The sequence below is a fragment of the Myxocyprinus asiaticus genome, chromosome 27 (assembly GCF_019703515.2).
Source record: "Myxocyprinus asiaticus isolate MX2 ecotype Aquarium Trade chromosome 27, UBuf_Myxa_2, whole genome shotgun sequence".
NCBI lineage: Eukaryota > Metazoa > Chordata > Actinopteri > Cypriniformes > Catostomidae > Myxocyprinus > Myxocyprinus asiaticus.
The window spans coordinates 13,879,332-13,893,262 of record NC_059370.1 but is presented as its reverse complement, the minus strand read 5'-3'; the positions used below and the strand labels follow the sequence as shown (position 1 = coordinate 13,893,262).

At 36.6% G+C, this 13,931-nt stretch overlaps 1 protein-coding gene across 1 annotated transcript; it reads left to right on the top strand.

The window, feature by feature from the left end:
- The first annotated feature begins 1,580 nt into the window (after positions 1–1,580).
- ppid (peptidylprolyl isomerase D) lies at positions 1,581–13,880 on the top strand. Its single transcript, XM_051658905.1, has 10 exons — positions 1,581–1,753; positions 2,431–2,571; positions 3,890–3,996; positions 4,608–4,796; positions 6,358–6,480; positions 7,866–7,972; positions 8,235–8,379; positions 9,540–9,626; positions 10,326–10,368; positions 10,487–13,880. The coding sequence occupies exons 1-10, from the start codon at positions 1,669–1,671 to the stop codon at positions 10,573–10,575; spliced, it is 1,116 nt and encodes a 371-aa protein (XP_051514865.1). The 5' UTR covers positions 1,581–1,668; the 3' UTR covers positions 10,576–13,880.
- The last annotated feature ends 51 nt before the right edge of the window (positions 13,881–13,931 follow it).

The window sequence follows — 13,931 nt, the reverse complement described above, 5'->3', positions numbered from 1 at the left end:
TGCAATGTAAAGAGTACCTGGATGATGTACTTCTTCAACCAAAAAAAAAAAAACAAAAAACAAAAAAAACATGTGGAACATAGACACTTCCTACACTCAGCGGTCATAGCTTGCCCAATGTAGCGATGCTGGCCTGACAAAACAATTGTAATTCTTCCAGATAACACACACATTTCCGGGATGTCTGTTTTAGATCTTTTGATCTGGAATTCATCACAATCTAATCAAATATTTGCTAAACATCTTAAAAAGATCACATTTATGAACATTACATCTGCTGAATGTCTAATAGACATCTGTGAGGAAACAGATATACAATCCGTCTAATAGACGTAATGCAGATGAGCAAACAACATAAAATAGACATCTTCCAGATATAAACACACACATCTAATAAACATTTGGGAGACATACATGTGCTATCAGGGTTAATGGTAAATGTGGCAACTAATGAAACTTCTATGAAGACAGCACCTTACAAATGTGAGTTGAATGCTTTACCATCGCTTCATGGTGTAAATATGTACATTATAATATACATGTACTCACCGACCACTTAATTATATTCACCTGTACACCTGCTTATTTATGTGATTATCTAATCAGCCAATCGCGTAGCAGCAGTGTAATGTATAAAATCATGCGGATATGGGTCAGGATCTTCAGTTAATGTTCACATCAGCCATCAGAATGGGGAAAAATATGATCTCACTGATTTTAACCATGGCATGATTGTTGGTGCCAGACGGGCTGGTTTGAGTATTTCTGTAACTGCTGATCTCCTGGGATTTTCACACACAACAGTCTCTAGAATTTACTCAGAATGGTGCCAAAAACAAAAAACATCAAGTGAGCGGCAGTTCTGCAGACAGAAACACCTTGTTGATGAGAGAGGACAACGGAGAATGGCCAGACTGGTTCGAGCTGACAGAAAGGCTACTGTAACTCAGATAACCGCTCTATACAATTGTAGTGAGGAGAATAGCATCTCAGAATGCACAACACATCGGACCTTGAAGCAGATGGGCTACAACAGCAGAAAACCACGTCGGGTTCCACTTCTGTCAGCCAAGAACAGAAAGCTGAGGCTGCAGTGGGCAAAGGCTCACCAAAACTGGACAGTTAAAGACTGGAAAAACATAGCCTGGTCTAATAAACCTTGATTTCTGCTGAGGTACACAGATGGTATAGGCCCACTGCGGCTTCAGCTTTCTGTTCTTGGCTGACAGAAGTGGAACCCAAAGCTGAAAAATGGTGAATGCTTACATTTTGTAAAAAAAAAAAAAAAGAATTATTTTTTGGGATGATACTACCCTTTGAAAATGTTTACCCTAGACGGCCAAGTGCACAATGTAGCCTATAGTGAAAGTGCATAGTGTGCCATTTGGAACATTGCTATAGCCTGAGTTTGGAATGGCATTCTATACTTCATTTACTAATTCTGCTGGCAGAATGGCAAACAACCATAGGCAAGAGAAGTATGGTAGTGTGCCATTTTAATTAGCCACCCGCCGTTGTCTTCGCTAGTGTTTTAGTCTCCACAACAGTAGAGAGCGCTGCACACTCATTTATACTTCACTGCTTGGTTCACAGTTCCTTGGTGCTTTCAGATAATTTTCTAGTTCTCTGTTTACAATAGGAATTTTTTCACAGTCATACTCAAAGAAAATGTCAAACCCAACACCCGTGGCCAAGCCTGGAAATCCGGACAATCCTCGTGTTTTCTTTGATGTAGATATTGGTGGCGAAAGAGGTTAGGGTCTTTTGTTTTCATTACGAGAAAGCTGAATATGCCTGCATGCTGTTGCTTCACCGTTTGTCTCCACATGTCTCTGACTGGTCCACACAAAGATACTCAACTTCAACTTAATCTGGGACACAAGTACAGTACTTAGATTAGCATTGTGAATGTTTATGTTTTTCCTTGCACTGCATGGTGTTAGTGCTTGTTGTACTTGACGCGGGTCATTCATTCATACTATACAGTACAATATCATATGCCCACATATTCAGCTCACATTTTTATAGGCGGAAATCATATTAGTCAGTTTGCTTAAAATAATAATAATAATATATATATTTCAAATAATTTCACTTCTTTGGTATGCCCCGAGTCGCTACTAATTTCTAAAAATGAAAATCTGGCAATTCATTTCGAAATAGTCCAAGAGTTTCTTCACTTTTTTGCCTTTGTCTTAAAAGCATAATCATTAGTCATTATTATTAGCAGTGGATTTGATGAATTGTGTGATATTTTGTGGTGTTAGTTTGAGTTTTGTCTAAACATTCCACCCTGTTTGAGAAGATTACTGAAATCAGGATGACATCAGAAGGGAGAGTTTATTCATTTAAACTCTTTTAACCAATCTACTTTCACAGCCTTTTTCTTTAATTGTATGTTTTTGTTGATTGCTTGTTTTCTCTTTCCAGTCGGTCGTATAGTGTTTGAGGTCTTCGCTGATGTCGTCCCTAAAACGGCAGAGAATTTCCGCGCTCTGTGTACCGGTGAGAAAGGGATCGGTAAAAGCACCGGGAAACCATTGCACTTCAAGGGCTGTCCGTTCCACCGGAGTGAGTATCCTGACCTTCAGTTTCTATGGAGACATTTGTAATGGTCTAATGCACAGGGTTCCCACAGTCCTAGAAAACATGAACATGTCGGGATAATGTTAAAATGGTGATTTACAGGCCTGAAAAAATTATGGAAATGTGTTTACCTTACTATTCATTTTTAAAGGAATAGTTCAGCCAAAAATGAAAATTCTCTCATTTACTCTCATGTCATCCCAGATGTGTATGACTTTCTTTCTTCTGCTGAACACAAACAAAGATTTTTTAGAAGAATATATCAGCTCTGTTGGTCCACACAGTGCAAGTGAATGGTGACCAAAACTTTTAAGCTCCAAAAAGAACATAAAGGCAGCATAAAAGTAATTCATAAGACTCCAGTGGTTTAATCCATATCTTCTGAAGAGATCCAATCAATTTTGGATATGAACAGACCAAAATAAAACTTCTTTTCACTATAAATCTTGATATCAGCAGTCTCCTTGGCGATCCTAATTTCAACCTCGATTACACTTCCTAGTGCCATCTAGCGCTCTACACATGCATCTGTTCTCACTCAAAACATTAGATCACTTCAGAAGAAATTGACTAAACTACTAGAGTCTTATGGATTACATTTATGCTGCCTTTATGTGCTTTTTGGAGCTTCAAATTTCTGGCCACCATTCACTTACATTGTGAGAACCTACAGAACGGAGATATTCTCCTAAAAATCTTAATTTGTGTTATGCAGAAGAAAGTCATACACATCTGGGATGACATGAGAGTGAGTAAATTTTTGGGTGAACTATTCCTTTAAAAAGTAATAGTAAGGTAATTGGAATTTTTTTTTTTTTTATAGTGAATATAGAATATTTAGGTTGTTCTACTCAAATATATTTTATCAGCTTGATATTCCTCTTTTTAAAGAGTAAAACTTGTGATAATATCAGTCTGTGCATTGAGGGTCTTGTTGGACACATTTGTAAACTAATGTAAGTATGCAGTAGCTTAAAACTAATGGACCCTTTTCACAGCCTGAGATGACGTATTTTCGCCTTATTTATAGATGTAAATACAAATGGAAATGCGCCCCAGCAATCGCTATAAAATGATTTTTTATTTATTTTTTATGAAATCTTTATTCAGTAATTATAAATTACAGTGAAGATCATGGAAATGATCATGAAATCTCATTGGTCAAAAGGTGTGGGAACCCTGAATGCAGTCATGCACAACTGTTTGAATTAAGAATTATAGATATGTCTAAATGTGCCTGTCACTTTAAAGTAAACAGATGATGCCACCAGTGATGAATAAATTTATCTATTGCTTATCTCAGTCATCAAGCAATTCATGATCCAGGGTGGAGATTTTTCCAATCAGAATGGAACCGGCGGGGAGAGCATCTATGGGGACAAGTTTGAGGATGAAAACTTTCACTATAAGGTAAAGAGCTAACCTCTGCTGTGCTTTACATGGATATGTCATACAATTATGAAAATTATGTCTGCATTTACTCACCCTCAAGTCATTCCAAACCCAAGTGTCATATTTATGCTGCTCTTTTCCATATGTGTAAGCATATAGTGACAAGGGACAATTAAGCTTCAAAAAGGGAGATAAAGAATCCTAAAATTTGTCCCTATGACTCACTCACTATATTCCAAGTCTTCTGAAGCAATTCAATAGCTTTGTTTATGGAACATACTGAAATAAATTGATATTCACTGAAAATCTTCCCTTTCACGTCACAATTGGTTATAAAACATAATAGATGTCAAAACTAGCACTATGCACATATTCAGACAGAATTTGCATTTTTGGGCGAACTGTTCGTTTAATCATATATTTATCAGTCTGTTTGGGTAATTGTTCAAAAATTGCTCAGAGATTAAATAAACCAAACACAGCACTTGATACATCTCCCTGAGGCATCCATTCATTTCCCACTGTCTGCTATGAGGAACAAATGAGGGATAGATAAACCTTCTGTTTTCTTGCTTAATGAAGTGTTGTTTTATTACTCTGGTTGTGTCTCACTCTGAATTTCCCCCCAGCACGACAGAGAGGGTCTGCTCAGCATGGCGAATGCTGGCCCCAACACAAATGGCTCCCAGTTCTTTATAACTACTGTTCCAACGTCGCACCTGGATGGCAAGCATGTGGTCTTTGGGCAGGTGCTGAAGGGAATGGGGGTGGTGAAGATGCTGGAGGGGATGGAAACTAAGGATGATAATCCTGTGGAGGTGAACATATTTAATCCTTTTTTTTTTTTTTTTTTTTACTCAAACCCAATAAATTAACTTGATGAATGCCATTTTCTGTCATGTGCTGACATATTTCCTGTTGAAACAGGAAGTTTGGGCTGGACATCGAAAGGCCCATCCTTTTTTATTTATTTATTTATTTTTTATAGCCAAAAGGCTCTACTGGAGGAAAGACTGTAATATTTAAATGGTTAAATGTGCTATAAGTGTGTTGTGTCAATGTTTTAGGAGTACACTTACATGTAGCTGGCCTCAAAATGAATATATATGGACTAAAAGCCCCACATCTCAAATTTACACTGATCAGCCACAACATTAAAACCACTGACAGGTGAAATGAATAACATTTATTATCTTGTTACAATGGCACCTGTCGAGGGGTGGGATATATTAGGCAGCAAGTGAACAGTCAGTTCTTGAATTTCATGTGTTGAAAGCAGGAAAAATAGGCAAGCGTAAGGATCTGAGTGACTTTGACAAGGGCCAAATTGTGATGGCTAGACGATTGGGTCAGAGCATCTCCAAAACGGCAGGTCTTGTGGGGTGTTCCTGGTATGCTGTGGTTAGTACCTACCAAAAGTAGCCAAAGGAAGGACAACCGGTGAACCAGTGACAGGGCCATGGGCGCCCAAGGCTCATTGATGCGGGAAGCGAAGACTAGCCCATCTGGTCCGATCCCACAGAAGAGCTACTGTAGCACAAATTGCTGAAAAACTTGGTCAGAACACGCAGTGCATCGCAGCATGCTGCGTATGGGGCTACGTAGCCACAGACCGGTTAGAGTGCCCATGCTGACCCCTGTCCACCGCCGAAAGCGCATACAACGGGCACTTGAGTGTCAGAACTGGACCATGGAGCAATGGAAGAAGGTGGCCTTGTCTGATGAATTATGTTTTCTTTTAGATCATGTGGATGGCCAGATGCGTGTGTGTTGTTTACCTCAATCTGATTGAGCATCTATGGAATGTGCTGGACCAATAAGTCCAATCCATGGAAGTCCCGCCTCACAACTTAAAGGACTTAAAGGATCTGCTGCTAACGTCATGGTGCCAGATACCACAGGACACCTGTAGAGGTCTTGAGGAGTCCATGCCTCAACAGGTCAGAGCTGTTTTGGCGGCACGAGGGGGACCTACACAATATTAGGCAGGTGGTTTTAATGTTGTGGCTGATCGGTGTAAATGGGCTTAATACATCAGTGTCATTTGTGACGTTTTACATTCATGCTCGGAATTGTGAAACGACAGAGACCTTAACTGGTATTGAAAGACAGGTGTGTATCTGAGATCTTTCTTTTACAGACATTTAGTCACTAATCAAGATTTTATAGTCATTTTATAGATTTTAAGTCTTCTGTTCTGCACAGTTGAGCTAGCTGAATATGATGAAATACTGTAGTTGTTTTAAAGTAGAAGACATTGAATGGGCCTTTGAGAACATTTCTCGCTCTGAAGACTAAAAGAAGAGACATTTTTAATATCTTCAGTGTATGATAGAATAGATCACTTGATTGTAACTGTCATTTCTTTGTCTCTCTCAGCCCTGCATCATTGCTGATTGTGGAGAGCATAAAGTGGGAGATGACTGGGGAATCACCCCTAAAGACGGCTCTGGAGACACATACCCAGACTTTCCTGAAGACTCTGACGTGGACTTTAAAAATGTCATTACAACTCTGCATCTTGCCATATGTACCCCTATATTTGATATTTCTTTAGCATTTTCATGATATTTGATATATATCCCAATATTTATGTATGTATTCATTAAAGGCTTAAAAAAAAAAGCAAAAAAAAAAACAATTATAATCAGGAACCATCATTTCCACCAAACACTGATGCCAAGTACTGAACATTCAAAATAATGAATGTTAAAAATATTTTTAATTATATGCACAAATATAATACATAGTAAAATATTTAAACTGACAGTTTGATTGAAATTATATGATATTTACAAGGATGTAAACTACTCACCTTTCAGCTGAAGTCACCTCTTCGGAAGCTAATTTGCCCAAATTGTTTTTCTTCTTGTCCTCATTAAAATAATTTGAAAGGGTTACTTTAAGCTTACACACACACACACACACAAAGATAAATACTACAACAAAAATGAAAGTCATACAAATTTGACTTTCTCACTTTTTTCACCTCTCATGAGTTTTCAACCCTGCATTTAACTTGCCAACTATATCACTGTATTTGATAGTTTAAATCAGATGTCAGACAAGGAAGGATTACAAAACTAATGTAATGACCGTTTTTCTTTTTTAGGGAACTATGATGCTGCCTAAAGGAATATTCAGGGATCAAAACAAATTAAGCTCAATCAACAGCATTTGTGGCATAATGTGGATTACCACAAAAATGTATTAATACTCTTCCCTCCTTTAAAAAAAAAAAAAAAAATCTGGGTTACAGTGAGGCACCTATCATGGACGTGAATGGGGGCCAAACTGTAAACGTTAAAATACTGTTTCAAAAGTATAGCCACAAGATGTAAACAATATGTGTGTAAACATGATTTTAGTGTGATAAAATCACTTACTAACCTTTTCTGTGTAAAGTTATAGCCAATTTTACAGTTTCGTTGACTGTAAAAATTACACTTTAAACAACTTCACAGCTCAAATAATACACAAGTTTTAACAGAAGAATTAATGTAAGTGCTTTTATAAAATTATAAGCTTCACGTTTCTACCTTTAAACCCTCCAAAAACTGGTCACATTCACTTCCATTGTAAGTGTCAAACTGTAAGTGTTTTTTTTTTTTTTTTTTTTTTTTTTTGAGAAAAGGGACGAGTCAAAATACATTTTTGTGGTAATCAACATTATGCCACAAATTCTGTCGACTGAACTTAATTTGGATCGAACTCGGAATATTCCTTTAATTTCACAAATATATTAAATAAATGAATATTCAATATATTGCCTGGCCCAAACACTATATTATAATGTCTCATGAAAATGTTTTGTGTGTGTGTGTGTGTGGTTAGAGCATAAAATCACAGTCAGAACTTTAATTTATTTAATGTTTTCCTCTTTCTAGACAGATAAAGTCTTGTCTGTGGCTGAGGATGTCAAAAACATCGGAAATAACTTCTTCAAGGTGCAGAACTGGCAGTCTGCCATCAAGAAGTATTCAAAAGCTCTCAGGTGAACACTTCAAGTCAAAATTATTACATTACGCTTGCACTATGGCATTAGTGAGAAAGCTTTTCACAAATTATGGCAACTTGTCAAACCTTTTTAAGAATGCAATGATAGCTGAGTTTTGTTCCTCAACATTTCTCTCGTGTCATCTTGACATTCCCAAGTTTTATTAATATGTAATCAAAAGCAAATATTGCCACACATGACATATCTGCATGCATTACTTTAACCCAGAAGTGTCACTAAAGGCTATTTTGCTCCACAGGTATTTAGAGGTATGTGGCAACAACTTGGACGATGATAGTGCCCAAAAGAAGCTAGAACCCACGGCCCTGAGCTGCATACTCAATACAGCTGCCTGCAAACTCAAACTGAAACTCTGGCAAGAAGCTATCGAGAGCTGTGATGAGGTAACATGGGACCTACTGACATTTGAGCTGACTGAACGGTGTCCAGATACATCTGGGGTAGAGGGTATAAAAAGCAGAGGGCTGTTTTCTTTGAAGAGGTTTAGTGCAACTGGCACCAGGCCTCAAGATGTTTCACAACAGCATATATGAGCCATTCAGTACCCTTGAAATGACCTTGGCAGAGTTGCTGCCATTTATAGTACACCAGACTCACTGTCTCTATTAAAGAGAGAGTTCACCCAAAACTGTAAATTCTCTCATCATTTACTCACCCTTATGCTATCCCAGAAGTGTATGACTTTCTTTCATGTGCTGAACTCAATGAAGATTTTTAGAAGAATTTCTCGGCTCTTTTGGTCCATGCAATGCAAGTGAGTGGGTGCCAAAATGTTGAAGCTCAAAAAAAAAAAAAAAAACAAAAAAAAATCACAGGTCGGCATAAAAGTAATCCATATGTCTTCAGAAGCGATGTGTTAGGTGTGGGTGAGAAACAGATCAATATTTAAGGCATTTTTTACTAGAAATTCTCCTACCTGCCCAGTAGGTGGCGATGTGTACGAAGAATGCGAATCGCCATAAACAAAAAGTAAAAGTGGACATTGATAGTAAAAAAGGACTTAGGGATTTAATCACTGGAGTCTTATGGATTACTTTTATGCTGCCTTTGTGCTTTTTGGAGCTTCAAAGTTCTGGCCACCATTCACTTGCATTGTGAGGACCATCAGAGCTGGAACATTATTCTAAAAATCATAATTTGTGTTCTGCAGAAGAAAGTTATACACATCTTGGATGGCATGAGGAGAATTGATGAGAGAATTTTCATTTTGGGGTGAACTATCCCTTTAAGGCAGGGGTTCACAACATGGGGCGTTTAAAGGATGCCAGGGGGCGCTAGGTTACAAATGGGGGCGTTTATCACTAATAATAATCAATCTATCGTTAAGTTCCACTTTGCATTAAAACATTTATCTACACTTGGAGTATATCAGTTGGTTCTCAATTATACGGCTTGGTATGTATTTGCACCGCAGTTCATCAGATGAAGTATGGGGCGTTCATAAAAAAAAAAGAAAAAAAAAAGGTTGAGAACCACTGCTTTAAGGTAACAGTTGGCAGTAAAATGTTTGATATATTATAACCTAGATATGTTTTCTTTTTAGGCGCTGGAGCTCAACCAGACAAACGCTAAAGCATTGTTCAGGAGAGCCCAGGCCTGGCAAGGACTGAAAGAATTCAACAAGGCCATGGTATGAACTCCACACAAACAGAACTACATCCATTACGTCACAGTCATTCAAATTATGCTGTGAATGAATCCAGTATTTCGCCATGTGTTACGTATTGTATTGTCATAGACCAACATATATCAGGATTGGATGACTAATAGAAGTGCTATTTTGCTTGTGTAACAGTTCCAAGATTTATTGTTAATATTATGAAGTGTTCATTTGATTTCTGCAATTTTGTGTATGTCTTATTTGCTAATATTATTTATTGTATAATTTTTTTTAATTGGCCCTGCTCTCTAAATATCAGTATTGGTCATCGATAAATCTGTATCAGTGAAACGCTAGTTTCCATGAGGTAGCTGGCGATTACCCAACCCCATCACTGGGCTCCTGAATACATATGAGGCCCCATATTGTACTAAAAACATGTTTAGTGTTCAATTCAATCATTTTGAAAGACAAAAATAGCACACACAATCTAAAGGTCACATTTTAAATCTGGCATCTCCAGTTGCACAACAAACTGAACTTTCATAACTGTAGCACAAATATACAGTACAGAAATTAATCCTCTGAATATTTTTAATCAAAGTTCAGAGGTTCCTAACATTGTAGTTAAACAAATCAATCTTCCAAAAATAGAACAAATCTATAATAGCAATTTATTTTTGGCTTTTGACTTTAAGAGCACTCATCTTCTCTCTTTTTAAACTACAGATCGACTTGAAGAAAGCACAGGAGCTTGCACCAGATGACAAAGGTAAACCAGCTCTTTTCAAATCCCAGTTTTGGTCAAAACATAATCGGCCCCATTAGTATGACTATATTTGTTAATAGGTTTTCCGATTTTAACTTCTTCTGTTCCTTGCTTCCTTAAGCGATTGGAAATGAAATGCTGAAAGTGAAGCAGCAAGTGAAGGAAGAGAAGGATAAAGAAAAGATGATTTACGCCAAAATGTTTGCATAAGGAAACAGCAGTGACCTCACTCTACACCGACCTACCTGCACAAGGTTTTATTTAGTGTTTTAAGACTAGATGCTAGGAAAACAAAGCCTTGGAGTCTCTATAATCCGTGTATCATTCGTTCATTTCATATTCAATTAGGAATTCAAAATTGGAAAAACAAAAAACAACTTATTTCATTATTCGTTTACAAAACCAATATTAAAAAACAAATAATGTCTTGTTTTTCTAATTTCAATTTAACGCTCAAATTAAACATTGGAAAAATAGCCACGGGACACTGTGTTTTGATTATTTGATTCGCACATATGGGTGGACCTGAAACGCCCCTTTCTTCTGATTGGTTAACCTGCACCATTGTCTTCCTCAATGCTGTGAGACAGAATAAAAGTTCTCTGCTGTTTAATTGTTCAGATAAATTCCTCTCAGTTAATATTAAATTTGTTTTACCATTTATTCTCCGAAACTCACCACGTTTAATGCAGCTGAGCTATCTCTCTCAAAGTAGACAGACACAGTGCCTACACACAACAGTAAAATGCTCACTGAATGCAGACAGGGTTTTGTCTTCATGTGATTTAGCATTAGGACGGTCATTGCCACGTTAAGCAATTGATAAGAGCGACACACACACACACATTAAGATGTTTATTAAGATTAATCCCTCGCTCTGTATGCCAAATGTCTTTTCACAGTTATCCTTCTTCGTGCCACACAACTTGTTTTATTCATTTATAAGTGGTACCATGCAGTGCAGCTGATCTGTTGGGCACTGGTGGTCCACACTGCACTGGAGAATCGGCTGGCATTCGCAGTTAGGGTGACCAGACATCACTTTAAAACCGGGGACAGTTCCGATTTTACAAGCCACGTATCGCGTTACAGTGGACTTACAGTCGGGACACCTATTGTACTAATAAGTAGTCTAAGGCTATAGTTTGATTGCTTTAAATAAGCATTTTAAATTGACATCAGTGTTTCGAGCGTTTTTGAAATGAGAAATCAAAGAGTATTGAAAGAATCCGTTTATTTTAATTTTTACATATTGCAGTGCAATGAACAAAGCCAGATGCGGTTCAGGGAATATACAGACTTAACGTAGGGTGCATCCAAGACAGATGAGCATTCATGCAAGTGAATTATAACAGCAACAAGAGTAAATAAATAAATAATAATAATAACAAATCATTGGAAGATTTTATTACATTTAATATTTAATATAAGACAATCAGTATTTACATGGCAGTGAAGAGTACTAATTTCAAGTTCAGATCATTCCGACATGCATGTTTTTGAATGGGAATATGGGTAGCCTTTACCTACTCGTATACGCAGCAGTTTTATGTACCTTTTATTTTCGGACAAATGTGAAGGCAGTGTGTAAATGCTGATTTTAAATTCACTGGCTGAGTTTTTAAGAGATGAGCATTCATGAACTTCTTTTAGCATAATTTCCATGATGAGCAAGTCCCTTACACCTAAGCTCCCAGAGCGGGGTAAAGTTAGTTTTAGGTTTGATATTTTTATATATTCGGTTTCTCGTACCCGCGCTCTCTCTGCCAGCGGCAAGTTTGCAAAAATTGCGCGCACACGGTTATGGTATAAAAATATAAATGTTATATAACTATAATATACAGACATAAAACACTGCACTTAGAACTGTCAGTTGGTGTGGCTGCTGTAGAGTTATGACTGAAAATGCTCCAATGAGCTTTCATTGCTTAGCGTACTTAAGGGACAGTCTGAAACTTCAATTCGCTATTAAACACAGACGTGTCCAATCACTCATTCAGTTGATGTGCAAGTTAAACATAAAACATTAAAAGTAAATTTTTACATTCCAAATGTTGTAGTAGGTTGCCAGTTAATAGACTGAGCTACTACAAGTGAGATGTTTACAGTAAGTCCAATAAAATGAATACAGTATTAGATTATTTAAAATAAATAATAATTCACCAAAATGTTATTTTCTCATTCCAAAGGTTGTAGTAAGTTCCCAGTAGATAAACTAATTTACGACAGGTGAGATTATTACAGTAAATCCAATAATATTAGTACAGTATTAGGTTATTTTAGGATAAACATCATAAAAACTCCCGAAAATGTTATTTTTACATTCCAAAGTTTATAGTACCTTCCCAGTGGATAGACTGACTAACTAAACATTTCACCTGTAGTAAATCAGTCTATTTACTGGGAACTTACTACAAACTTTGCAATGTGAAAATAACATTTTGGTGAATTTTAGTTAATTCATTTTTAAAATAATCTAATACTACTCATATTATTGGATGTACTGTAAAAATGTCACCTGTAGTAAGTCAGTCTGCCCACTGGTAACTTACTACAACCTTTGGAATGGGAAAATATTTTTGTTAATTTTAGTGATTTTTTTCCGTAATTTAAGTGAATACTGTACATTCATATGCACAGCCATCACTCTGGCGATCTACTAAAACCTGTGAAATTTTTTTATTTATTTATTTTTTTTAATAAGAATGTTTTTTTTAGATAGAACATGCAAGTCAATAGTCAATAAATGACTGCTCTGGCGCCAGTGATGTTTTAGTTGTGGGTGGAGTTTTCAGACGGTCCCTTATGCACCATAGGCGAATATCTAATGAATATCGAACCTAAAACTAACTTTATCCCACAGTTAAACGTAAGCCTGTCTTTACAATGTAGGCATATGCTTCAATAGTCTTATGAATGTATGGCCTTTTCAAACCGGAGCAACGTCAAAGACAGCAGTGTAGGGCTGTCTGATAAATCTGGCTACTTGATGAGAGAGATAGCTTGGCTGTAATAAACGTGGCGAGTTTTGGAGAATAAATGGTCCACCCATATGTGCGAATCAAATATTCAAGCCATATATTAGCGAAATCAAATAATCAAAACACACAGTGTCCCGTGGCTATTTTCCCAATTTTCTTATTTTAACGAGCATTAAATCTAAATGACAAAAAACAAGTCAATTTTAGTTTTTTAATATTGGTTTTGTAAATGAATAATGATTTTATTTTTTTTTTTTTTCTGATTTTTAATTCTTAATTGAATATGAAATGAATGAATGATACACATATTCTCTAATATAAGGTAAAAGTAAAATGTGCATTTTGGAAAGAGATACTTAATTGTTCTGTGTATATGTGTATTTCATTTGTCTGTGAGTGATAGAAGGAACATCGTTTCAATGCATTTTTTAATGAGCCAATCTAAAAGGTATTGACTACTGTGCAAGGTTCAGAGTTTTAAGAAATGGGTTGACCTTTAAGTGTGCCTTGTATTGATTATTTTTGTCCCTGGATTCATTATTTCTCTTAACTGTTGCTATGTTGGTTGGTGACTTAAAAATAAAA

What these genes read in the sequence shown, in the direction of transcription:
- ppid (XM_051658905.1), top strand. Translation starts at nt 1,669, where the DNA reads ATGTCAAACCCAACACCCGTGGCCAAGCCTGGAAATCCGGACAATCCT. An exon ending in GGGCTGTCCGTTCCACCGGA is followed by an intron (nt 2,572 to 3,889) that starts GTGAGTATCCTG and finishes TGCTTATCTCAG; the next exon opens with TCATCAAGCAATTCATGATC. An exon ending in AAGTATTCAAAAGCTCTCAG is followed by an intron (nt 7,973 to 8,234) that starts GTGAACACTTCA and finishes TTTGCTCCACAG; the next exon opens with GTATTTAGAGGTATGTGGCA.